This window comes from Pelophylax lessonae, assembly GCF_965119305.1.
Source record: "Pelophylax lessonae genome assembly, chromosome: 8".
Lineage (NCBI taxonomy): Eukaryota > Metazoa > Chordata > Amphibia > Anura > Ranidae > Pelophylax > Pelophylax lessonae.
Genome location: NC_138775.1, coordinates 222,726,343 through 222,751,495, shown reverse-complemented (window position 1 = coordinate 222,751,495; position 25,153 = coordinate 222,726,343). Strand labels below are relative to the sequence as shown.

The following is a 25,153-nucleotide window of genomic DNA, read 5'->3' as shown; positions in this document are numbered from 1 at the left end:
AAGCCAGGGTTGTGGGGAAGAGGCCCTTGTCCCCATCAACAAGGGGACAAGATGCTTTGCCAGGGGGCCCCTCCTTATGTTGATGGCACGTGGCCTAGTATAGTTTGGGGGGAAAGGGGTGCGTTCTCGCTGCCCCCACCTTCCTGGCCAGCCAGGCTGCATGCTAGGATAAGGGCCTGGCATTGATTTTGGGGGATCCTATGCAGTATTTTTTCTTTCTATTTTGTCTGGGGTTCTCCTTTAAAATCCATACCAAACCTTCATCAAGGATTATGATCTGGTATTGACTTTGCAGGATTCTCATATGGTTTCTTACAAGAAAAATCAAACCCACACAGAAACATCATTTAGTGGCAATTTTTTTTTCTAATGTTTTAACTGTACTAATCAGCATCTGGGTTGGAATGTATTGTTTGCATAAAATCAGCACACACCGCAAGGGTCATGTGATTTTATAGATACATGGTAGTAATTCAATAATCATTTTTCTTACAGGCTTACAGGGATAAAAAAAATATATAACATGCTGCATCTCACTATCCTGTTTAGCGCTATTGCTTGTAAGATATTACAAATTCACATGTGCAACAAAGGGTATTGGCTGAGCTCCCTGCTACCCCAAGAGAATACTGTGAATTGTAAAGCATCATAGGGATTTTGAACTGATAAATACGCTGTGCTATATTAATCCGATCATTATTAGACAAACGGTATGAACTCTCTTGGACAAGTCCGTGCAATGGACGCTAATACATTTAAATTATTGTGACAACACCATATTATAAGATCTAATATAGATGGTCAGCAGAACAGTTAGAGTGATGGAAATTATAGGTAAACAGTTAAACATCCATGGAGAGAAAGCCAACCAACCAGCAATCATGTATCACTGATCCAGCTACAAATAATTTAAATTAGCAATTGCGCTGCAACTGCACTTTCCATATGGCTAGAGCAATAACTTATCCACTTTTCTTTTTTTTTAACAGAAAGTATTCTGTGCAAAAATGTTATACTGGAAGATGCAACTAAATAACAGCTATAAGCAGTTTCGTACAGTACAGAGGGGCTAATGAGAGCTAACTTGATTGGTTACTGTAGATAACCTCGCTGCTCTGTCCATTATTTATAATAAATATCATTCTTAGGGGTAAAGCTTGCCTAGAAATTATTTACGATCATGCGAGTTTAAAATCCCAAAAGATGTACAGTGAAATTTTTGTATAATTGTATTTGCTTCTGAACTGTACCTTCTTAATCAAAATGATTATCAATACATGTCCAGAGCTTCAAAGAGAATAGCCTTTTAAGAGTTATATTTGATCATTGATTCACAAGCTTGGTCAAAATGTTCATCAGAGCAGGTGTAACGCCTAGGATATTTGCCTTGCAGCTCCGAACCTCTTGGGGCCCCTAATTCAATGTATATTATTTGTGGGCTAAGAGCAATACAGATGAATAGGAAAAACTGTTGTAAGTAACAATATATGACTGAAGGTGCCTAGAGATATCAGAGAATGATTGCCCAATTACAGTTAGGTCAAGTAATGTTGATATGTCTGTAGGCCATCCCTGACCACAACAGGCATTCCCTACTCACATCTTCTAGGGAAAAGAGTTGACTGGCTGGTTCCGATTTGTCCCAGCCAAAAGAGAGAGGCAAATGATGAGGGTGTCTACAGAGCGCTGTAACTCCGTCCTCGGTAGGCACAATCATGCACATTGTTCCAGTGGGAAAGTTCAGATTTTTGTTGTGACGATTTGCTAAAAAAGGGCTGGGGCAATAATATATGTTTAAAATATTTGTCCGGAGGCATTTTTACATATTCCCTCTAATAGACAGCAGACCACAGCACACTTTGTCTTGGGTCCCAGGTGTGATAAAACCAGGACTTGTGCTCATGCAAGACTGGGATCTAGTTTTATGGAGGCTGACTGAGGTCTGGATAACCGCTTGCCCTCAAAGTCGGAGCTCATTCGTAATACAATGCTATAGAGGCATCGTCCCTAATGTATCTACTTATCTTTTTTTTAAAGTGGAACATAAAAATTCATTTTAGATAATGTTGGTAGTTACCGGGTAACTTTAAAGTCATTATTAAAAAGATGATAAGATCTAAAAAAGAACTATACCAAAGAAAATGGACTTAATAAATAGACGGCCATAATGTTGTAGAGATTGTAGGAACTCACAGCAACCAGTAAAAGCTTTACTTACCACTGTCAGATCAGTGAAAGATACATTCTGATTGGTTTGCTCTGGGTAACTGCACTTTGCTTAATCTAATAAAACCAATACAGGGATTTCATAGCATATCTGTTCAGCCCTGAAAAGCATGCACAAATGTAATAGCCGAGGCAATAATAAATAATTGATATAAACATTTGCATCAATTTATGTGGCATTTCCCATATTTACTTCTACTAGAGAGATAACATTAAACTTCACCTTAACCTGCATGTCTGTAGAAACCAGTTCTACTGCTCTTACATGATATGATTTTAGTTCTAATGCAGATAAATAGACTTGACAGGTCCGGATAACCAACTGCCATTGAAGTCTAGCATTTAAAGCTGTTTTCAGGGACACTTTTCTGTCAGATAGGACAAGCTGGCTAAACTCAGGACTGTCCCTTCAGAGGAATCTGGCATTGGCAGCAACAAATTACTTTACTGTCCATGGTGCTGAAACCTAGACTACAACCCCATCTGAGTACTGCTCACTCATTAGTTCATGGTTCTGAACATGGACAGGCTCTCCTGGTATGGGGTTAGCTTTTGCAGCAGTGCAGGGTTCACCCTATTTGACCGGTTCACCCACCCAAATGACTTGGTGAACGCAGCAAGAAGTCATGCATTTATTGGCCGCCATGCAGGCTACTATCATAATTGGTTGCTAAGACGCTAGTGGCCACACTGCATCGTTAATTGCTAAGATGTAGATGGCCACCGGAATCCTAGCAACCACTATCCTGCTGCCTTTTAGCTTGTGCACAAGCTGGCAGACATCCAAAGTGATGTTATTGACCAAATTTCCTATAGGTAATGTTCAGGTATGGGGGTGAAAAACTGGGTGTCCCCTTATTTAAATGGAGGCTTCCGGAGTCCAAAAGGTTCCATCCCACAGCCCCCCACATCCCCTAAGCCAGGGTTGTGGGGAAGAGGCCCTTGTCCCCATCGAAAAAGGGGACAAGATGCTTTGCCAGGGGGCCCCTCCTTATGTTGAGGGCACGTGGCCTAGTATAGTTTGGGGGGAAAGGGCTGCTTTCTTGCTACCCCCACCTTCCTGGCCAGCCAGGCTGCATGCTAGGATAAGGGCCTGGCATTGATTTTGGGGGATCCTATGCAGTATTTTTTCTTTCTTTTTTGTCTGGGGTTCCCCTTTAAAATCCATACCAAACCTTCATCAAGGATTAGGATCTGGTATTGACTTTGCAGGATTCTCATATGGTTAAAATCAAACCCACACAGAAACATCATTTAGTGGCAAATGTTTTTTTTTTTTTCTAATGTTTTCTGCCAATCATGCCATCCAGTGATATAGATAGATCCATGTCAATCACAATTAACGATGCCACCCAATATTTACACTCCTGATGACTGCTTTCTGCCAATGACAGCTCCCAGCCCTGTTGCTGAATGTAAACAAAGGGATTGGTTATCCCAGGTGATGGTATTGACCAAATATGGACATAACCATAATCGGTCAGGGATGTCATGATCCCACATTGTTGCTACACCCCCCCACTTCCCTTCCTGGCCAGCCAGCTGCATATTTGCAAAAGGGTCTGGTATGGACTTTTAGGAGGAACCCCATACCGTTTTTTTGGTGGGCTCCACCCGTACAATCTATAGTAGTCCTTTATTTGTGATAAGGGTCCGCTTCGATGAATGGAATCATTGACTGCTTTGTTTACAAGCCATAAAAAGCAGGTAGGAAATGTCAATTAGCAGCTGACAATTAAAATTGTATTTTCTTTTTCTTTGTATATGTCACTTTTGCTTGTGTACATCCTAAAAATGGACCACTTCACAGGCAGGCCTAATATTTCCCCAAATATTTTATTTAAAGAAATTATGTATTTTTAATGTTATCCTTCAAGCATTAAAAGCTGCTCCGTGCCAAAAAAGGCTTTTTTTTTTTGTTCCCCTATGGCAGTACCCTTTGTTTGACAATCCCTTTTCTATTAGCCTTGAAAATTGAGAGAATTGATTTTTAAGATTTCAATGGGGTTCACATTAAACTTTGCAGATTGTGAATTTTGGAACAGATTCACTGAACCTGCCCCCAAATCGAACCCTAGCAGATTTGCTCATCTCTGCTGGTAGCTGTCCAAACATTGAATCCCCATAATAGAAACCTCTGCACGCACAGCAAATCTAACTAATGTTTCCTTTTCATTTTACACCTGTTGGCAAGCATGATTTAATCTGAAAAGAGGGCGATTTGTCATCGTTGCTGTAAAGAAATCATGGTGTAGCCGTTGAGAAGGGGATCTGTCAGCATCAGTCTTTAAATAATTAATTATTGCGATAGGAAGAAGGGGGGTTGTGAAGAGAGTGAGCCCACCGCCTCTCTGCTATGGATATTGTATTCAGGCGAATAGAGCAGGTGAACTTCTACTCTACAGCGCTAACAGAAGCGGAGGGAGGGGGTAGCTGACTTTCTTAATTCATTTTCAGGACAGGTAGTCCTACCAACTCCCAACTGTTCAACATGACAACGTACCAAGCCTTTTCCTCATTTACAATATAATCATCAACGATTCTAGACAAACACTTATCAAAAAAAACAGATCAACACAATTTATGAGGCTTGACCATGCCGTTCCACTGTGTCTGTACACAATTCAATGTTCTTACCTTAGAGTTTCCAGCTGAGGATTTAAAGATGCTGCATATATCTGCAGCAGCTTTTTTTTTTTTTACCGGGGAGTTAACCCCTACCTTTCCAGGAGCTGTGAATTCCACCATAAACCAGGTTTTTTTTCCACGTTGCATTTTTAAAAAAAGGATATGGCCAGTCGATGAGCTTCTTAGCATATTTCCTGACAATATTGTCTTCTCCAAAGATGAACAGCGACCTGTTCACGGTGAAGCAGTTTTGCCGGACTGGGATGGGATTGTATAAAGCCATGGTCCTCGCTCTTTGGGCTTTGGATTGCTTGAAAGCTGCCTGGGTCCCCACCGGTGCAGCTGGAGACCCTTGCAGAGTCTTACTCCTCTCTGATCCTGCATCCCCGGACCCCAATCTGCCAGCCACCGCCTCTCCAAAACGAGCCATCCTGGAAGTTAAAAGAAAGAAAGGAGATCAGAGGTAATCCAGAGGTGGGAAAAACAGATGAAGGGTATCAAACAGCCTTTAGTAACAGTATACTCACTCAGTATAGAAGATGAGTGTATATGAATATCCCCCAGCCTTAAAACGTCAATAAATCCAAACAAATCCTATGTATATTACAGCTACAAGGAAAATTTTTGATCAGTTAGTAGTAGCCAAGCCACCTGATTAATTCATTGCCACTCTGCAGCCCGAATGGACATCACATAATGGATCAGCACTGCGCATATTTGAAGATCTGTGCATGATTATTGAGTTTGGAAGCAACAAGATCCTATTCACATAAAGACACGTCCTAAAGCCCAGGGGGGCAGGCAACGCTGTGAAAACGGCTCAGATCACGTGTAGCTGGCAATCAATTGGGAAAGAAAAAGGGAACGCTGTGCCCAGTTCTCTTCTTCTAGCCCCCAATAAAGAAGAAAAAAAAAAAATTAGCACGGCATTCAAAGAAGGAGTGTAGGCAGGTAGCACTGCAGCACAGCGATCTGTTGCCAAGGCTGTGAACTTCCTGATAATAAAGCTTTGTGTTGGCGAGCCACATGCAGGAGTGCAAGGGGATGACTACACACTGAACAGATACAAGCAAAACAAATGATCAGAAGAGAAGGGAAGAGGCTCTACACATCAGGAGACGCCAAATAGCCTTGGCAGCATTGGGCGGGGAAAACAGGCATAATTAAATCACTTTCAAATGGGCATTGTAACCAGAGAAGCCATGGAACAAATTGGGATTAAAGGCATAAAACAATCAGCACATGCCCTGTAACTCAAGCACTGGGGTACAGCAAGTATAAGAGTAGCAAAAGAAAATATCCTACATACATGGTGAAGCTGGTGTCTAGTTGCTCCTCCGTATGGATCTGTGTTGCAGCCAGAATTAACATGTAGATGCCCTACTGCCAAAACGCAGCTCTGTTTCACACAGACACACACACTAAATTACTTCTTCCTGGAGACAGCACAGCGCAGGCATAAAGCCCCCACCCCCTCCCTTTCATCTCTTTTAACTGAAGGTGCTTCTTGCAGATTATAATGTTGCCTTTTATCAAACCCAGAGATACTGGGTTGTCTCTTTCCTATTCTCCTTGTTTAAGTGTTACCTCCTCCAGTGTTCTCTTCCTACTTCATCTACCCTACATGAAGCCAGCTTGCAAATCAGTTTGCAATAATAAATGCAAGTCATTAACAGATAAGACATGTTTTGACACAAAAAGGAAATACATTTCAGAATGGATTACAAACAAGTTAATGAGAGAGCGCTAAAAAGTTTTTTAATTATTTATTTATTTTTTGCTTTTAGGTGTGTTTTAGGCTCCATTCGCACCTACTCGTAGTGTAGCGACTGCGTTTTTGGGGTGCGTTTTTTTGGAGCAGCACTATTCATTTGAATGGGCTTCCCTCTGCTACAAAAATTCTCCAAAGAAACTCATGTACTAAATATCGGCACAGAGCCAGGAGTGTTTGGCGGTGCAATTTTTGCCACGATTTTAGTGCGTTTTGTCACTTGAATATCGCGGCAAAATTGCACCGTGCTTGGGGTGCCCTAAGGAAAAAATGGCATTGCAAACACGTCCTGTGTTTTGCCGTGATTCTGGAATCACGGGCAGAATCGCGCGTTTCCTGCCTCCAGTACGCTCAGGTGTGAACGGAGCCTTATGAAATTCGGTCATTTGGACAGTACTTTTGTTTTTCGACCAGTTAATGGGCACGAATCGGTAATCGGTTGTGACGTTTTTGAGCCGAAAAAACGAAGGACATGTTTTGAAATTTTCTGCCGAACGAACGATAAATTGAAAGGTTAATGTGTTTCTCGTCCAAACTGTTTGCACTAGGTATATGTGAAAAAAAAACAAACAAAAAACTGATTCATTTATGTCCATTGAACTATTTATCGGTCATTACATGATGGCACGATCGTTTTCTCTCATGGGCGAGTGCTCGTTTTTCGAAAATGAGTTTGAACGATTTTTCATATAGCGTATGGCCAGTATTAGGCTGGGTTCACACTGATGCAAATTGGATGTAGGTTTCCCCGCATCCAATTTGCATGACAGGGGAGTGTGACTGACTCTCAATACTGTAGAGCTGGTTCACACAGCTCCGGGGTGGCTGCTGTCCGCATTCAGAAAGAGTCCTGTGCATCTTTGGCTCTGTTTCAGGTGAGAATTCAGGCAAAAATTAGGACCTGATTTGCACCTGAATCGGTGAACAGGCACGCGCCGGATCCCCTGTTGTGACCCACGGCCACATCAGTGTGAACCCAGCCTTAAAGTATATCACTAGCCTATTTTTTTGTAAGTGTATCTCAACCCAAAACAAAAGAGTAATACATTGCATCTTACCAATCCTTCAATGTGGTGGCTGCACTAGTTTTCCATTTTTTAGACTTTTTTCCCCTTTATTTTCACCTGGAGATCGAATCGGTAACATACTTCTTGTCTTAGGGTGTCTCCACTCTGGATTGAAGAGCAATGGAGACACCTCTGCATAGTAACATTTTCAGTCTGGGGAGAGAGGAGTCTAAAGCCCTGTACACAGGGGTCAAATATCAGCCGACATTAGCCATTACAGTAGATACTAACCAGCATTCAGCCCATGTGTACAGCTGGTTGTCCGACAGAAGCTGATCTCAAACGAGCATGCAGGAAAACCAGCATCAGATCAGTGCTTAAAGCAAATGGCTACGAGCGCTGACCAGTGTGTTCTGGCGGGACGGGGCGATCCCTTTGTCAGAAGATTGTGCGCCCTGGGTCCCAGAATGAAATGCTGCCCCCCCCCCCCCCACAATAAAATAAAAGCACACCCACCAAAAGGCCCCCACATCCATTATTTTATATCATGATAATTAAAACTAAAATTAAATGTATCAGGAAGTCCGCTTTACATGCAACAGCTCCTTGTCTATATACAAAAATCATATGGCATACATCTCTGTTCAATTCCAAACCACAATTCCAGTATTATTTTGTTTGTCTGAAAGTCTGACGTCATTGCGCACACCACAATCATGTGAGAGACGTTCCCCGGAGAAGACGCTCCGCCTCCTCATACTCATCAGTTTTAACTATGGGCAGCAGTATGAGATGGGGAAATGCCGCCCGTAACGCGCCTGCAAACCGATGACACACAAAACTGTTTGAAAAAAAATCTTGGTTCTCAATTTGCCCCCCCTCTCAAAGTGCCACCTGGGTCCAATGGACCCAGTGGGACCCATGGTAGGGCCAGCCCTGGTCAGAACACAGAAGTATCGAGGGGGAGATCGCTGTACTAACATTGTGTAGTTTGTACAGCAACTTCAGGTTTTTTTTGTTCAGCCGTTGAATTAAAAAAAACGTAATATGTGTACCAGGCTTTAGACTTGCAGATTCAGATGGTTTTAACTAACAAATTGAAGCTGAACTCCAGCTACAGCAAAAAGTTTCTTTCCTTAGGGGATAAAGGTTTTACATAAATAAATGAAAGCTGACCATTGTAAGCACCCCCATCAGTGTTAACGGTTTGTCTAAACCATCTGACTACCACTTTTTCTTGGATAGCTTGTTAAAGTAAGTTGAAAAATAACAGACTTACTGACTAGATCAGTAGGTTTACTAAAGTAAAAAAAGAAAGGAAGCCTAAAAAAAAAAAAAATGAATGCAGCCACCACATCCAAGAACTGGTCAGCTGCAATATATATTGTATATTATATAATATGTATTATATATATATATATATATATATATATATATATATATATATATATATTTTTTTTTCCTTTTGGGTTTAGATACTCTTTAAGGTGAAACTGGACTCAAAAAAGTGAAGATTTGTTATAGGGATCATCTGTGTTAATTGTGCCTAAGCATTATCCTAAAAATGTACCTTACACATACCTCCCAACTTACTGAAATGATAAAGGGAGGCATCTTTTAGCACACAGTATCTAGGAAAAGGACACATCCCTGCCACAACCCCAGTTACATGAACCGCAAAGATCTAATATGCAGAAAATGGTTGTCTAGACCACAAAAGAGCTTTTTTTTTTACCTCTATTTGTCCTCTATATTGCCTTTTAAAAATAACAAATGCAGTAATATAGAGGATGGATAAAAAGCTAAGTACAGCATAATTCTTTTGGTGGTAAAATAGTACATTTTGTATAGAGATGTACATATCAGACCAAGAAAATGGACAAAAGAGGGATAGAGGGATTGGGTATCAAAAAGGGACGATCCCTTCAAATATGGGATGGTTGAGAGCTATGCCTTTTGCCTTACATTTCTCCTAAAACCCAGCAGTGCACTTCCTATGAGCAATCTGTTTGGGTTGGATTTAGAGTGGGTTCAGTGAACAGTCGGCAAAAAATAAGCAAATCATGAACTTGCAAACCCCATTCAAGTCAATGGGAGGGGAATCTTTTAATCACTAATCTCCATTTTCAAGAGTTAATAGGCAAGGGATTATTAAACACCAGGCATGGAATGCTGGGCACTGCCAGGGTGGACATGTACCAATGCAAAAAAAAGTAAGATTCCTGTCTGGCAGGGAGCAGCTTTTTAACCTCTTGGCGCCGAGTGCATGCAAATATGCAGCCTCTCAGCGGGCAGGCCTTGGCACCCAGCGGCCACTTATTTGCATATATTAGTGCATTTAGAGCTCTGCCATGGGCGCGCACACTACGCACTCCCGGTAGTTTTACCGGCGGCTAACGGAAAGCTCCCGATCGCCGCTTGAGATCGGGAGCTTTCCAATCATCTGACTGCCATGGTAGCCAATCACGGCGGACACATGACCATAAAGCTCACCTCCCGGTATTCTAAACCTCTTAAAGGGGTTTAGGGGTCCAATGGGTTAATAAAGCTAAAGCATTAAACATGCAAAATTCCTTTAAAGCTGAATTTTTTTTTTTTTTTTAAACAGCCACATAGAAACTACTTACCAGCAATAAAGTGTGTCCAATGTGCTGGTGGCTACTGTTTATAATAGAAATCCTCAGTGGCAGCAGCGTAGATACCCCCTGTAGTAGGCTGTGACAGGCACTTGTCAGAAGTGCTGACTATGCTCGCCCTTTCCAACCCAGTTCTCCATTTATAGTGACAGATTCCCACAATACAAAGCGTTCCATGATTGGAGGACTGGCAGATACCTGTACTACCGGCTCAACTATTATTAGTAAAACCTACAGCATCAGAGGATTATTGCTCTGGGAGTATCCAGGGGGCAGAGGAGTAATGCCTCGTACACACGCAACGATTATCGGCCGACCGATCGTCCGACTTTTGTCCAGAGTGGTGTTGTGTTGGTTGGAATGTGCCTAGACTGCAAACGAATTTTCTCGGCCAACAAAAATTTTTTCTTCTCTGAGCTTGCCCAGTCTTGCTCATCAGACTTTTGTCTGCCGAAATCTGTACTGACTGACGGAAAATCAGCCGTTGTGTTGACGGCCAACAAAAATTTTATAGCATGCACACCAGATTTTATTCGGCCAAAAAGTCGGAGTCGGTTGTCGAAAGCATCATACTAACAAGCCGAAAAGCGGCCGATCGGACGCTGGCCGAAAATTCCCGGCCAATAATCGATGCGTGTGTACGAGGCATTAGAATATCAATTGTAAATTGCAGCCATTGGCACTTACTCGCTAGTAAGTAGTGTTCCTGATGCTGTTTTTTTTTTTTTCACTTCACGTTTTTTTAGCACACGTTAAAAAAAAATTATTTTAGGATAGAAGATTAACATACGTAAACTACCCAGCCATTATATATTTTCTGAAAGCAGAAACTCTAGAGAATAAAATAGTGGTAGTTCTAGTTTTTTTTATGTCACACAATATTAGCTCAATGGTGTGTGAAATTCAACATTTCCGTAAAAAATACACGGAATTTAATTTTAAGGCACAAAAATACAATCTATTACCTAACTTTTTGATAAAATATAAACAATGAGGTTGCACCAAGTAAATGGATACAAAATGTCATACCTTCAAATTGCGTGCACCCATGCAATGGTGGCAAACTTCAGTGCCTTATATTTTCCATAGGCAATGCTTTAAAAGCCTCTACAGGTCATTGGTTTAGAGTTAACAATAAATAATGGACCTAGAATTATAGCTCTCACTCTGGCGTGCGCCGTGATATGTAAAATGTGTAGTGCAATCATAGTTTACACGCATGGGCGCCCCAATGCATATATTTATCTTTGTATGTGCATAAACATGGGGATGGGGAGGCTAAAAATGTTTGGAAGGGGATTTTAAGTGCGGGTTGCAGGAAAGAAATTTGCACGATTCCCCAATCAACACAGACAGTCTTGACAAAAGAAATGTTCCTGCCAAGCAATTGTCTTCTTTTGGCAGGGAAACAGGGGAAGCCGTCCCCGCCGGGAGAAGACAATGATTATCGCTATCGGCTATAGCAGCCAGTTGCAATAATTGCAAGCAAATCTGGCAGGCTGGTCAATTGATCAACTCGGTACATTCAGCCTGCCCACACACGGTTCAAATCTCTGCTGGTTTCTGCTGAACTGGTCAAAATTCAAACCTTCTATGGCCAGCCTAAGTGCAGCAAGGCTAATTTTATTTAAGTATATGTTTAAAAACACTCACAATGGTAGATAGAATCCCACTGTGGGAATGATGAGCTTGATTCTATCTACCACTGAGAGTGTTTTTAATCCATATACTTTTAATAAAATTAGCTTTGCAGCACTAAGGCCCCTTTCACACATGCTGTCCGTTTGTCCGTTTTTCATCCATCCGTTGACGGATGAAAAACGGACATCAATGTATCTCTATGTAAAAACGGATGACAACGGATGATCATCAGTTAACATCCATTTTCATCCACTTCCGTCAGTGTCCGTTTTTTTGAACGGATGAATGCCCTATTTTTCATCCGTCAAAAAAATGGATCGGACGAAAAACGGATGACAACGGATGAAAAACGGATGACAACGGATGGAAAACGGATGACAACGGATGAAAACGGATGACAACGGATGAAAAACGGATGACAACAGATGAAAACGGATGAAAAACGGATGACAACGGATGAAAACGGATGAAAAATGGATGACAACGGATGAAAACGGATGACAACGGATGAAAAACGGATGACAACAGATGAAAAACGGACGACAACGGATGAAAAACGGACGACAAAGGATGAAAAACAGATAACAACTGACGAAAAACGGATGAAAAACGGATAACAACTGACGAAAAACGGACGACAACTGACGAAAAACGGATGAAAAACTGATGAAAAATGGATGAAAAACGGATGGAAAACTGATACATTTTGACGTGACTGAACTGATGAACTGAACGGATCATATGTGTGAAAGGGGCCTTAGAGGCACCTTCCTTTATTTAATTGTTCCCTCTAGTGGTTGCACAGACACATCCCTTCATCCCAATTTGACAGGCGTGCAGGTGTGGGCAAGCAGCCTTGAATTCAGACAGGGTGTATTTGAGGCTGCTTGCCTACGCCTGCATGCCTGCCAAACTGAAAAGAGTGGTTGTTCCATGCAGCCACTGTGTCAACATAGACCTAAAGAGTAACTCCAATTTCGCGGGAAAATAAAGAAAAAACAATATAGTGTATACAATTGTGACACAAATCATATTGTAATTGAATGTTATAGACAATTGCCTTTCCTTTTGAATCTGCAGCTGTTGAAGCTTTCTGAAAATGCAATGCAATATGGCTACCTGGAGCTGTTCTGTACACAGAATGTAATTTGTAATTTCCTGCTTGTGTGATTGGCTCATAAATTTTCCCAGAAGTCTGCATAAGATACAAGTCAGATTTCTGGCATCCCCTGCAACAAAAATGTAATTTTTGGTGAGATACTCCCAATAGGAACATGTCTAAAGGGATGCAGGCCCAGCAGCTTTCCTCATTCTCATTAGAGCCCTGTAGCTGCCACAGCTGATAGATAATTAGGGACCCACTCAGCACAGAGGCACAGAGGAACAAACAATGATTTCTTCCTACCAAAAGGTAGGAATCTGCAACAAAGTTTGTTAAAATCCCTGCAATGTACAGAGATCACCCAGAGGGGAATGTTTTTTCTCAACAAAAGTGGAGTTAGGCTTTAAATGGGCTGGAAATGGGCTGGACAAGCTGCATAAACACATGGCGCATTCAGAGACTACAGGTTTCAGTACCTGTGTGAATGAGGGAAAAAAGGACCTCCTATGACACCCTGAAAGAAGCTGAAATTGCTTATTAAGGTTATGTTAAAAAGGAAACTTTCCTTCTCTGTGCTTTTTTTTTAATTTCCAATAGTTTTTTAATAAAATCTTACAAAAAACATACAAAAGGTTGAAATTGGAAAATTTGTCAAGAAAGAATTAGCGACATCAAAAGTATCAGGAACAATATTAGGATTCCAGAAAACGATGCGTATGGACCTAAGTACAAAACAACAATCCTGACAGATCAGACATCGGAGGTGTGTTTCTTAGACTAAAGAATTTAATGGTTTCAGAAACACACGTTAATTGGGACATAGCCCTATTAGAAAAGTATCTCGAAGAGGGATTAGTCCCTCGCAGCTTAAGATGGGAGGTCAATCCCCAGGAAGACGAGAGAGACCTAGTTTTGTGGTTTAAATTCTTCAATGATGCAGGTTTGAGCATGTTGAGGTTTTTGATTACACGCAAAAAACAGAAACTAAACAAATTGGATGAAGAGCTAACTACTCTTAAGACTCAATTATCCCCCCATATGGACACCCCGGAATTCAAAACTAGATCTGAGGAACTAAAAAAAGTTTTGGAGAAGGAGGAGTCTGAGCAAAAAATAAAAAAACTGAAAAAATATTTTAGGGATTTGGGGGATTACAAGGCCAATTTAGTTTTCAAATGGCAAAAAAAGAAGGTGGAAGTGGAAGCTAGTAAGGCCGGTAATTCTGGTCCACAAGATAACATGAGTCCTCACCTTCCAGGACCTTCTGGAGGTGGGGATAGAGGACGACCCTTGGGAAGGGTGTCCGTTAGTTCCCCATCCAGACATCCCCCACAGCAATCCCCGCATTGAAGAGGGGGAGGGTGGGTTCAGGGGAGACCAATCAATGGAGATTTTTCATATGTCCCTAATGCTTCTCAGCACACCCCACAAAGGCCCTCAAACTCCAATAGGGGATCTAGGAAGAAAAAGGGTAAAAAAAATCAAGCAACACCATACTGCTTGCCACAATAGATTTTCTCCCCTGGAAGATTATCAAGGGGAAGAATCTGATGAGTATGGTGATAGATACATCACCTAGCACCCCCAACCTGCTCCATACAGGACTAATTATCCTCAGAAACAATGGTGGGAACCGCCAAAGACGAATTGAACACCGCCAAAAGGTACCCAAGTTTTTTCAGAGGGATCGTTACGAATACGACAAAAATATAAATCAAGGAGAGGGACTAGAGGTGGGTGGAGGCGGCGAAAAGAAAAAGGATGTGAAAGGAGCAGGCATTTTCAATTTAAGTCAGGCTACCCTTACTGATGATGAGACATTTGTTCTGGATCGTGGTCTCAAACATGCACCATTTAAGCCACTTGACAAGTTTGGGGTTTTTATGGATATCCAGAAGTATACTCGCAGACTCAACATCAAGCGGTATATGCTCTCGAATCCAGTAAGAGACCCCGTGGTTATTAGAGAGGGGGTGAGACACTCAGGCCTGTCCAACGCCTCCCTCTTTAACCCTCCTGGTTCTCTTGCTCCCTCATTGGGGGTTTTCATGGACTTAGTAATTAAAGATCTGGAAACTCTCAATATCAAAAGATCATATAGTGATCGGAGGTTCACATCTGGTTTAAAAAGTCTACAAGAGAGAAAGGACATAGTGGTGAGACCCGCCGACAAGGGCGGCGGGATCGTAATTTTGGATAAATCTGCCTATTTAGTCCAGGATTTTATCAGATCAGGAAACCTACTCTTTGTTGAATAGTACCCCTACCTCTAAGTTTAAATCTGAGTTGACCAAATTGATCAATCAGGGCTATAAGGATAATATCCTCAATAAAAAAGAAAAAGGTTTTTTGATTCCCACTGATCCCTGGATACCAGTAATATATTACCTCCCCAAGGTCCATAAGGATCCAATCCATCACCCCGGGCGCCCAATCATCAGCGGGATCGGCTCAGTGACGTCAAGAATAGGGAAATATATCGATGGATACCTGCAACCCTTGGTGGTCAATACACCAACTTTTTTGCGGGGTTCCACCCAGGTTCTGGGACTGCTAGGGGATGTGGAGTGGAGGGAAGGCTACATCTTAGCTACGGCGGACGTGGCCTCCTTGTATACCATCATCTCGCATGCTCACGGCTTAAATACTGTTGAGTTTTTTTTGCATAGGAATTCTCAACTTATCCCAGCTCAGAGGAATTGGATCCTTAGTCTCCTCTCCTTCGCCAGGACACATAATTATTTTTGGTTTGGGGGTTCCTATTACCTGCAGACCAAAGGGGTGGCCATGGGTGCCAAATTTGCACCAAGCATGGCCAACCTCTTCATGGCGAAGTGGGAGGAGGACTTTATCTTTCAAGACCAGAGAACAGAGCTTATACTCTGGATAAGGTACATTGACTACGTGATCGTTATCTGGAATGGTACGATTGCGTCGTTGGACGATTTCTTCTGGGGACTGAATGACAACACTTTTGGCATTAAATTACAACATGAAGCCAGCAAGGTTAATATTCATTTCTTGGACCTGAATATTTCAGTTAGTGGCGACTCTAGTGACTACTACACACTTTAAACCACGGATCGCAACTGTTCATTGGTGTGGATAGTTTCCATCATCCTTCTTGGTTAAGGTCTGTTCCCAAGAGTCAGTGTCTTAGGGTGAGAAGAAACTGTACCCATCTGGCGGATTACTTTCAGCAGGCCCAAGTCCTAAGAGGGAGGTTTATTGACAAGGGCTACGCTGAAGCAGAGCATGATGGGGTGATCCATGAAATGGCGTATAGAGACAGGTCTTCATTATTGTCGGATGTGCAAAAAACCAAGACATCTGACACCAATTTTGGGTTGCCATTCATTACTTCATATACCCAGCAATATAGGGATATCAAGAGGATTTTTTCCAGACATTGGAAGGTGCTCCAGAATGATAGGGTCCTGGCATCAGTGGTTGGTGGTCAGCCCACAGTGGTTTACCGTGGTGCTCCTCTGAGATTAAGGGTGGCCCCTAACATTGTTGATCGACCAATTAAGTCCTCCTTTTTTTCACAAATTAATTGCTTCTTTCCATGTAGAAAGTGCGTGGTGTGTAGAGCTAATGCCATCAAGGATAGGAGGATTGGTTCTTTCCAGTCCAAAACTACACATAAGACTTATACTATTGGGTCTTTTATCACCTGCTCCTCTAAGAATGTGGTGTACCTTTTGGAATGTCCATGTGGCTTCCAATATGTTGGGAGAACCATTAGAACTATGCAGGTGAGAGTCAACAAACATCTGGGAAACTTTAGACGTGGCTTTCCTAAACATATCGCCTCGCGACACTATTTAGAGTGCCATGGCAAGAAAGCCACGGGTACATCAATTATAGGTATTGACAAATACACGGCCCATTGGAGGGGGAGCAATGCGAGACGTGAGATCTCTAAGAAAGAGACACGTTGGATTTTTGACCTAAAATGTTACACGCCACATGGTTTGAACGTGGATTGGGGCGTCAACTGCTTCATCAGTAACAGTTGATTTTCATTTTTCATTAGAGACTGTTGATACTTTTGTCATTTAAGATTGAAGTCCCATTCCACATTTTGTACCTTTGGACTCTGGCACATTTGCATTTAGTGATTATTCTTTTATTATATATTTTTAGCATATCTTCTGTATCTATTTAATCTATTTTATTCATATATATACCCTTCTCTTTTAATTGTGGTTATCATTGAGGCATTTTTATATTTATTTATTATTTTAACATATATGGATTTTAATTAATCTTATTGAACTATTAATTTATGCTCATTATATGCAAATATTTTGATGCTGTTCATGTTGGTTTTATGGCACTTTGTAGTGCTACATAAATTAATTTAATATTAATACCATTTTGAATGCACTATAGGTTTTTTCCGTTTTTCCTATGGTTGTCACCTGAATATGTTTGGCAGCCATGAAGTGTATTAGAAAGTCGTATTAGAATTTATTTTATGCGCTTGCTTATACATTATGTTTTTATATGGTCCCCGATGTCCAAGGAGATCTCATAATGTGGGTTTTTATTGCCGGTTAGCTGGTTGGTCTAGGTGTAGCGCAAGCATCCACTGACTACATGATAGAGGGGAAGGGGTCCTTCTGCGGTGATGCAGTTTCCGGGTTGAGCTTGGTTGGAACACAAGCTCTCTCCTGGCAAGCCAAAACCGGAAGTGATGTACCTCCTCGATGATGCGGCTTCCGGTCTCTCCCCGTTATGATGTAGCTTCCGGTTTTTGGACTTCCGGGACCCCATGGTGAAGAATTCCGGGATACACATTATTTAAAGCGTGCTGACGGGTGCAGGCTTTGCCTTTCACAATGTTCTTATGGTGACGAAAAGCGTCAGGCACGCCCGCACGTCGACACACTTACCTTGGTTTTTCTCAGTATTCTATGCGCTGTCATATGGTTGGAAATGTGAGTTGCCATCTTTTATTTCATTTTTAATATGCAATAAAGAAGTTATACTATGCCATTGGAGTTTCCTCTTTGTCTTTGGAGGTATATGGTGCATTTAGTATCTAGTGGAGTTTGGAATTGCTACCTGTACACATCCAAGTGACCACTATTCTGGAGTTTTGCCTGTTCCTGGGAATAACATTTGGGAATTCGCTTATTTTGACCTTCCCTAACTGGTGGTCAATAAGTTCCGGTAAGCGGACATCTTTTTTGATGCACGTGGTGATCCTCTTTTCCTCCTTTGATCCCATCTCCTGGTGTTGGACTTCTTGGTTCTTTGCCTCTTTGGAGTGTATCATTATCATTTGTGGGACTTTATTTTGATTTGGACATTTCTCACTATTTGTGTTTGATACTTGTTGGCGCTGTACTGGTTTTGACTAATTTATGATATCCATTTATGTATATACTGGCAGCCTTCTGTTTCATTTCAATTCACCTGCAATAGTCCATAGTGTGTTTAAGCGCGGTTGGTTTTTATATATACATATATACAAAACAACATGTGTCTAAGAATAACATCTGAAATCAGTAATCACACCACCAACAGCCATGTATCATATCAGTGCATTAGATGACAACTGGAATCAAGTAATCTGGTCCATATCGAACTATCCTGTTCAAGTAAAATTCAGAATAACGAACGAAGAAGAGGAAGAAAAGAGACAGAGAAAAAGTAGAAAAAGAAAGAGAGAAAAGAACAAGTCAGATCCTATCCCCGCGGGGCTGTGCCCTATAACAAGCAGTTCATGTCACTTAATGCTCAGGGAGCCTGAAAATATGCTACCCATGGGTCCCACACCTTCTCAAACTTAGATTGGGTGTCTTTACGGATACCAGTCAATTTTTCGTTAACCATAATCCAGGAGATTTTATGTTTGACCATGACAATATTGAGCACCAGTGACTTCCATGAACGTGCTATGGTTATTTTAGCTGCTAAGCGGATAAAAAAGATGAGAGTACGCAGATGTCTGGGGATCTCCCACGCAAGGTCAGCAAACAGCACCATCTTAGTAGCTCTGGCAACATTTTGTCCTGTCACCGAATGGATCAAGCTGAACACCTGAATCCAGAAGCGCTGTACCTTCGGACAGGACCACCAGACATGGTACATATCCTCTACCTGCCCACATCTCCTAAAACATAGAAACGAGGCACCAGGATATAGCTTCACCAATTTTGATGGAACCAGATACCAGCGAGACAACATCTTATAGTTTGCTTCCACTTAGGAGGTGTTAAGTATTACCCTGTGCACCATAGTTGATCATTTTGTCCACTCCTCCTCCTCAATTGTTTCCCCCAGATCTGATTTCCAATGCCTGTTGGTATGAAAGTTTGTGATTGTGATAATTGAAAGAGCTGTTATTGCCCCCGTGGTTCCGACCCATGCAAGCACCTGTTCTCGAAAAGAGTTCTAGTGGTTATGTCAACCCCATCTTTCAGTAATGATCGCAGGAAATGCGTAATTTGGTATAGACGATATGTCTCCTCCGGAGGCATCTGTAGCGTATCCCTAAAATAACTTTGCCGTCTAATCCCCTTATTATCCAAAAAGCTTTTTTTTTATTCCACCTGTTATTCTGGGTTGTCCTCAAGCCTCATTTTCACCTGCCCATCAAATCCAGCATTGTCTTATTGCGATCCACGGCTGAAGTGTCAGAGCCAGGGTCCAGCACCACCATCTTTTTCTGGGACATAATTGGAAGCCTGCTGCCTCTTCTGGATTCAATCAGAGATCCACTGATGGTGCATACCATTCGTCCACTGGCCACTGTGTGTCTCTGCTCCTGCAGTCTCCTGGAATATGTGACCTTCATATCCCAAGAGCAATAGGGAGGAGACGTCATTCTCACCTAGGAGGGTAGGAGGAGTGCAATGATGTCGTAGTGCATCTATTAAATGAAGGTCTACCTTAACTATAAATTCAATGTAAGCTGGATTATTTCAATCAAAGGTAAACACACATGGCTTTTCACCGTGGAAGCTCATTATTGTTGTTTCTCATAAGTTTGTATACCTTTTCATTGAAAAAAGGGCATTAACATAAATTAAAATGTATAAGAACACACATAAGGCTGGGTTCACACTTTTGCAAATTGGATGCTTACACAGCATCCGATTCACAGAAAATTTGCAATCATGTACTTTTCAATGGGTATGGTTTACATATGTGCATTGCATCGACACTCCGCATTGCACAAAGATTGTGTGCATTTTCTAGGTAGTGCGGTGGGAATTTCAGGCTCATAATCTTCAATGGGAACGCTTCTGATTCGCAGATGTGTTCCGTTCTGAACAGGAAAGCTCTCCCCCTCCTCCTACACCCCCCCCCCTCTTCCAGGTCATCTGTGCACCTCTTCTGTCTGTTTCCTATGCTGAACTGTGCAGTCATGACAAAAAGATTCCTTCTGAATTCGCAGCTGATCCGCAGCTACAACGGAGAGGAACCGCTGAACTAATCATTGTTATCTTCACAGGGAAAATGGAGCTGCAATTCGCACTGGACTAGTGTGAGCCCAGCCTCAAAGGACATATTACTAGACATCAGCACACATGAAACTATGTACAACACTACAGCATAGGTGTGAGAGACATCTAAGTGCCGGTTCACATTGGATGGATGCGGGAACCCTGCGAATCCCGCATAGCACCCGACTCGCAGGCAGCTCACACTGCCATATGCAAACTGCTGGGAGTGTCAATACAAAGGTAATGATACCCCCAGATTAGTTCACATGTCGCAGTGCAATTTGTCAATTCGGACAGGAATCAGATCGCATAGGGGTGAACACTCATGTGATCCGATTCTGGTGCGGAGCAAAAAAAGGGTCCTGCACGACTTTGGTCCGAATTCGGTCCGAATTCAGCCATACAATCTGTATGGCTGAATTTGCATCGCACAGACATTGCATGTGATTTGCATAGCAGTGCGGTGCGAATCACATGCGATGTCAGACATCGCTATAGTGCGAACCGGCACTTAATGGTAATTATACGCAATGGGATGTTACAAAAGCACAGACAGAAAAGCAGGGAACTCTGAAAATGTCCATGTTGCCCATTGCGTATAAGACAGGGAATAGTGATGCATAACAGCCTGAAATAAAACAAAACCACTTTCTAAATTCATGCTGCAAGTGGTGTATGATGCTACACTGGGGTGATTTATGAGAACGAGCAAGGCATCCAGAACTGAGCAATAGAAGCTTCCAACATTGGATGGCAGCCTTGGCTATAATAGGTAACAGCTGCAACCAATCCCTTTAATTTGGACACTGATACCGGGCTGCTATAAGCATGGTGCTTTGAGGCTGACATCTGATGTGTCTGGATGGGGCTGGGTGGTGCACTCAGTGGTACAAAGTTTTAGGGCTGGGTCACAATAGTGTGATGCGGGAAATCCTGCAAATCCAGTGCAGGTTCTGGCATCGTACCTGCATCGCCAGCAGTTCACACTGCCCTCTGCGAACCGCAATACAAAGTTAATGACACGCCCAGATCGATTCCCAGATCGCAGTGCGAATTGTGAATTAGGACAGGATTCGGATCGCATGGGTGTGAACAAACAAAGGGTCCTGCACGAGTTTGGTCCAAGTGCGATGCAATTTCAGCCATACAGTTTGTATGGCTGAATTCGCATCTCACTCGCCGGTCACTAGCGCAGGGATGACAGTGAACGAGCGGGGGGGCGGGAGCGCGCCCCCCGGCGGCGCATGCTCGCCACCCATACGTCACTTTGCCTGCACGGGGCTGACGGCAAGTGGTTAAAGCAGGCATTTGTGTTGCCTGTTCCCTTTTAGCCACTGTAAGCATTCGCAACATTTACATTTTAGTAAAAAGACACCGCTGCCTGAAAAATCATTAGAATCCAACAATACTGAAGGTGATCCTACAGGACATATTAGTAAAGGGCCAATAGATCATGCCACTGAAAATGGTACAACAAGCATAAAAAAAAAGAGGGTGTCAGGGGACAGCAGCTGCGCCTCGTGAATGCTTGTAGGCAGCTGCTATACCGCCCTCTGAAAAGCAATCCACCATGGATTGCTTTTCACAGGAAGGTAAGCATACTGCCTGTCTAAAAGAACCCTAACTGTGTTTGTTGCAGGGAGAACTCAACTTTTATTCCAGTCACAGAGTAAATGTCAGGCAAAACTCCAGCCAAACAGCTAAAAATCTCACTGAAGTACATTTATATTTACATAGTAACATAGTAGTTGAGGTTGAATAAAGACAATAGTCCATCCAGTTCAGCCTGTGTAGGTGTGTGTGGACGTATTCATTTCCCATAACCCTGAATGTTCTGATCCTTGAGATGTACGTCCAAGAGTACTGTATTACCATCCAGATTTGTGATTCTTTACAGCCTATCTTGTTATTTGCACACATTTTCCACACTGCACAGGCATGTACTATTCCTATTAAAGGTACATTGCAAGCAAAATGAACAGAGAGCATTTAAATTCACTCAGGGGGGACATCCCCCCCCCACCCCCCTCCTGCTAAGTGGCTCTGCTTCTCTTCCTGGCATTCATCTTCTGCATCTGGCGTCCCCTCTAGCTAATTATTAATTTCCAGGATCCTCATCTTCTGAGCGGTCCTAAATCTAAGCCTATAAAAATGCATGCCAATGTCTTCCCTGGCTCTGTTCATTGATCGCACTCTGAGTCCAGAGCATCCTTGTCCATGTAAACTGAACATGAGGAAAAGGTTGCATGGCTCAGAACTTGCAGTTCTAGCTGGAATTCCTGTAAGAAACCTTCTAAATCATCATTTACTGTATATTAAAAAAAAAAAAAAAAAAAAAATCAGCTGAATATACTTATTTTCATCCCACTCTGGTCTGATCATGTGATCTCCTGTCTCAGCCAGTAGCTGCAGGGGGGAAGAGAGAGTGCTCAAAAATGGCTGGGAATTTACATACCCTTCGGTGGCGATTATTGTTGATCACATTTGTTTGTTGCCTTATTGTTTATTTGTACTACTGCTTGTAATACCTTTTGTATTTTACTATTTGTACTTCTCAGATACTTGCACCATCAGCAATGTTTTTGGTATTTAAATTTTTGTTTGAAAACTCAATAAAAAATTACATTTAAAAAAAAAAAAAATGACTGAGACATAGGAACTTATGGGTGACGTCTGAATTCCCAGCCATTTTTTGCCGATTGCTCCCTTCTCTCCCCTGCAGCTGCCGCTGGCTGACACAGGGAAACCAGATCACATGACCGGACCAGAACAGGATGAAAATAAATACATATATACGTCTTTTTTTACACAGTTTAGTCAGTACAGTGGGATGGGGAAGGGACATTTTTAAGACTAATTCGTTCTAGACTGGAATTCTATTTTACCTTAATGATAATGCACTATGAGGATTTATGAAATTTGGTTAGCTGGCTTAGAATGGCAAATAATGGAAATATTATGGTCTTTGTTATGTGCCAGCTCCTTCTTTATAAAAGTGGGGACCCAGACCATCCATAGTGTCAGTGTACTGGAAGCTGGGGAAGGATGGAGGAATTCAAATTAATAACTTTTTGGGAAATTGTTACCTTTGCATTTCTGTTTGTTATTAATTATATTTTACTTTAAAGTGAAGTTCCACCCTAATTTTATACTTACCTCCATCTTCTCGCTCCGGGTCACCTGAAAAACAAATGGCTAATCGCATTTTTTTTTTACTTACCTCGTAGCGAAAAAAATGTCCGTCGTCACTTCCTGGCTCTGCAATGATTCCTGGGAGCTGAACGTCATCGCTCCCAGGAATCATTGCGCCTGCACCGGCCCCGACATCAGTTCCGGGGCGCGTGCGTCATCCCCTTCTGACCCCTTGGGTGTGGAGGGATGACGCGTGCGCCCCGGAAGTGACGGTGGGACCGGCGCAGGGCATCGTGGGACCGAAGAAGGCGGAAGAGGACGCCGAAGAGGATCGCGCTGGCTTCAAGCTGCCCACATCTGAGATGGCAGCGCTGGACAAGACTTTTTCAAGGTAAGTATTTGTCCTAACAGGTAAGTGCAACCCGGGACAGATCAGAGGCTATCCATTGTGGAATGCACTAGCCCTGACTGTCCCAGGGGTATTTTTAAAAAAAAAAAAAATTCCAGGGTGGAACTCCGCTTTAACTATTGTTTTTTTTTTTTTTTTTCTTGGGGGGTCAGCGGTCCATTTTTAGCACGCTGTCACATTCATAGCAATATGTTTCTTTTTTTGCTGTAAGGGTTCCTCAAAAAAAGAGTGAGGCTTTTGTTTCAGAGGTTCTGTATTTTGGGCCATTTATTCATTTTGGGGGTATATTGGTTTTTATTTATGTTGTCAGAGCCTTTATTTTAGATTAATCTTTTTTTTTCTTTTCATTTATTTTGGGGATGTATTGGTTTTTATTTTATGTTGATAGACCCTTTTTCCTAGGTCAAATTGCATTCTTTTCTTTTTTTGCTTTCCTTTAAAAAAAAAAGGTGGATCACTGGACCCAAAGGAAAGTATGATCTGGTGTGATCTTTCTTTTCTACAGCAGCTCTTTAACATGCAGGGAAACCCACTGGGACCCTACAGCTCCCAATATATATATATATATATATATATGTATATAGTGTGTAAGGGGTTAGCTCGGTAGCGGGTGTGGGTGACCCCTTGGGTGGGTTCGTAACACAGAGAGACACCAAGGAGTGGTTGAAAACAACGGTCTATGGTTTATTCTCTTCCAATTTGCTGGAAACAAGTGCAAGCATCCAAACAGCATAAATCAAACAAACATAAAATGAGCCCTGGCCACTTGGGGCGTCTACCGTCACAACACATGAACCTACCTATGGTGTCTGTCCCAACCTACTGCGGGGCAGACACTGCTGGTCATACAGCAGAAGACCAATAGTCTATTTGTTTATAGTCTATCTTCACACAGAAAAAGTCAACACCACCTCACCTTCAGAAGTCTCTCAGCTCACTGCTCTCCTTAACGCACAAAGCCTCCGGATGAAGCAATTAGTAGTCATCCTCTGGATAACTTATAGAGGCCTTAATTGCCTCATTCTGAATAGCTGAAGATTTCCAACGTCCTTAAACCTATATATATATATATATATACATACACACAGTATCTCACAAAAGTGAGTACACCCCTCACATTTTTGTAAATATATTATTA

General features: G+C 42.1%; 1 protein-coding gene across 6 annotated transcripts in view; it reads right to left on the bottom strand.

Moving 5' to 3' along the window:
- Window positions 1–25,153, bottom strand: part of CACNA1E (calcium voltage-gated channel subunit alpha1 E) — a 1,228,023-nt gene that overhangs the window by 637,767 nt on the left and 565,103 nt on the right. For 4 of the 6 annotated variants that reach the window (XM_082266485.1, XM_082266488.1, XM_082266487.1 and 1 more), the window contains exon 3: window positions 5,020–5,285. In XM_082266485.1, coding sequence (XP_082122611.1) covers window positions 5,020–5,285 — 266 coding nt within the window. Of the gene's footprint in view, window positions 1–5,019; window positions 5,286–5,381; window positions 5,910–6,163; window positions 6,269–25,153 lie in introns of those variants that run through there. The other 2 variants (XM_082266489.1, XM_082266490.1) reach the window with 2 other exon arrangements.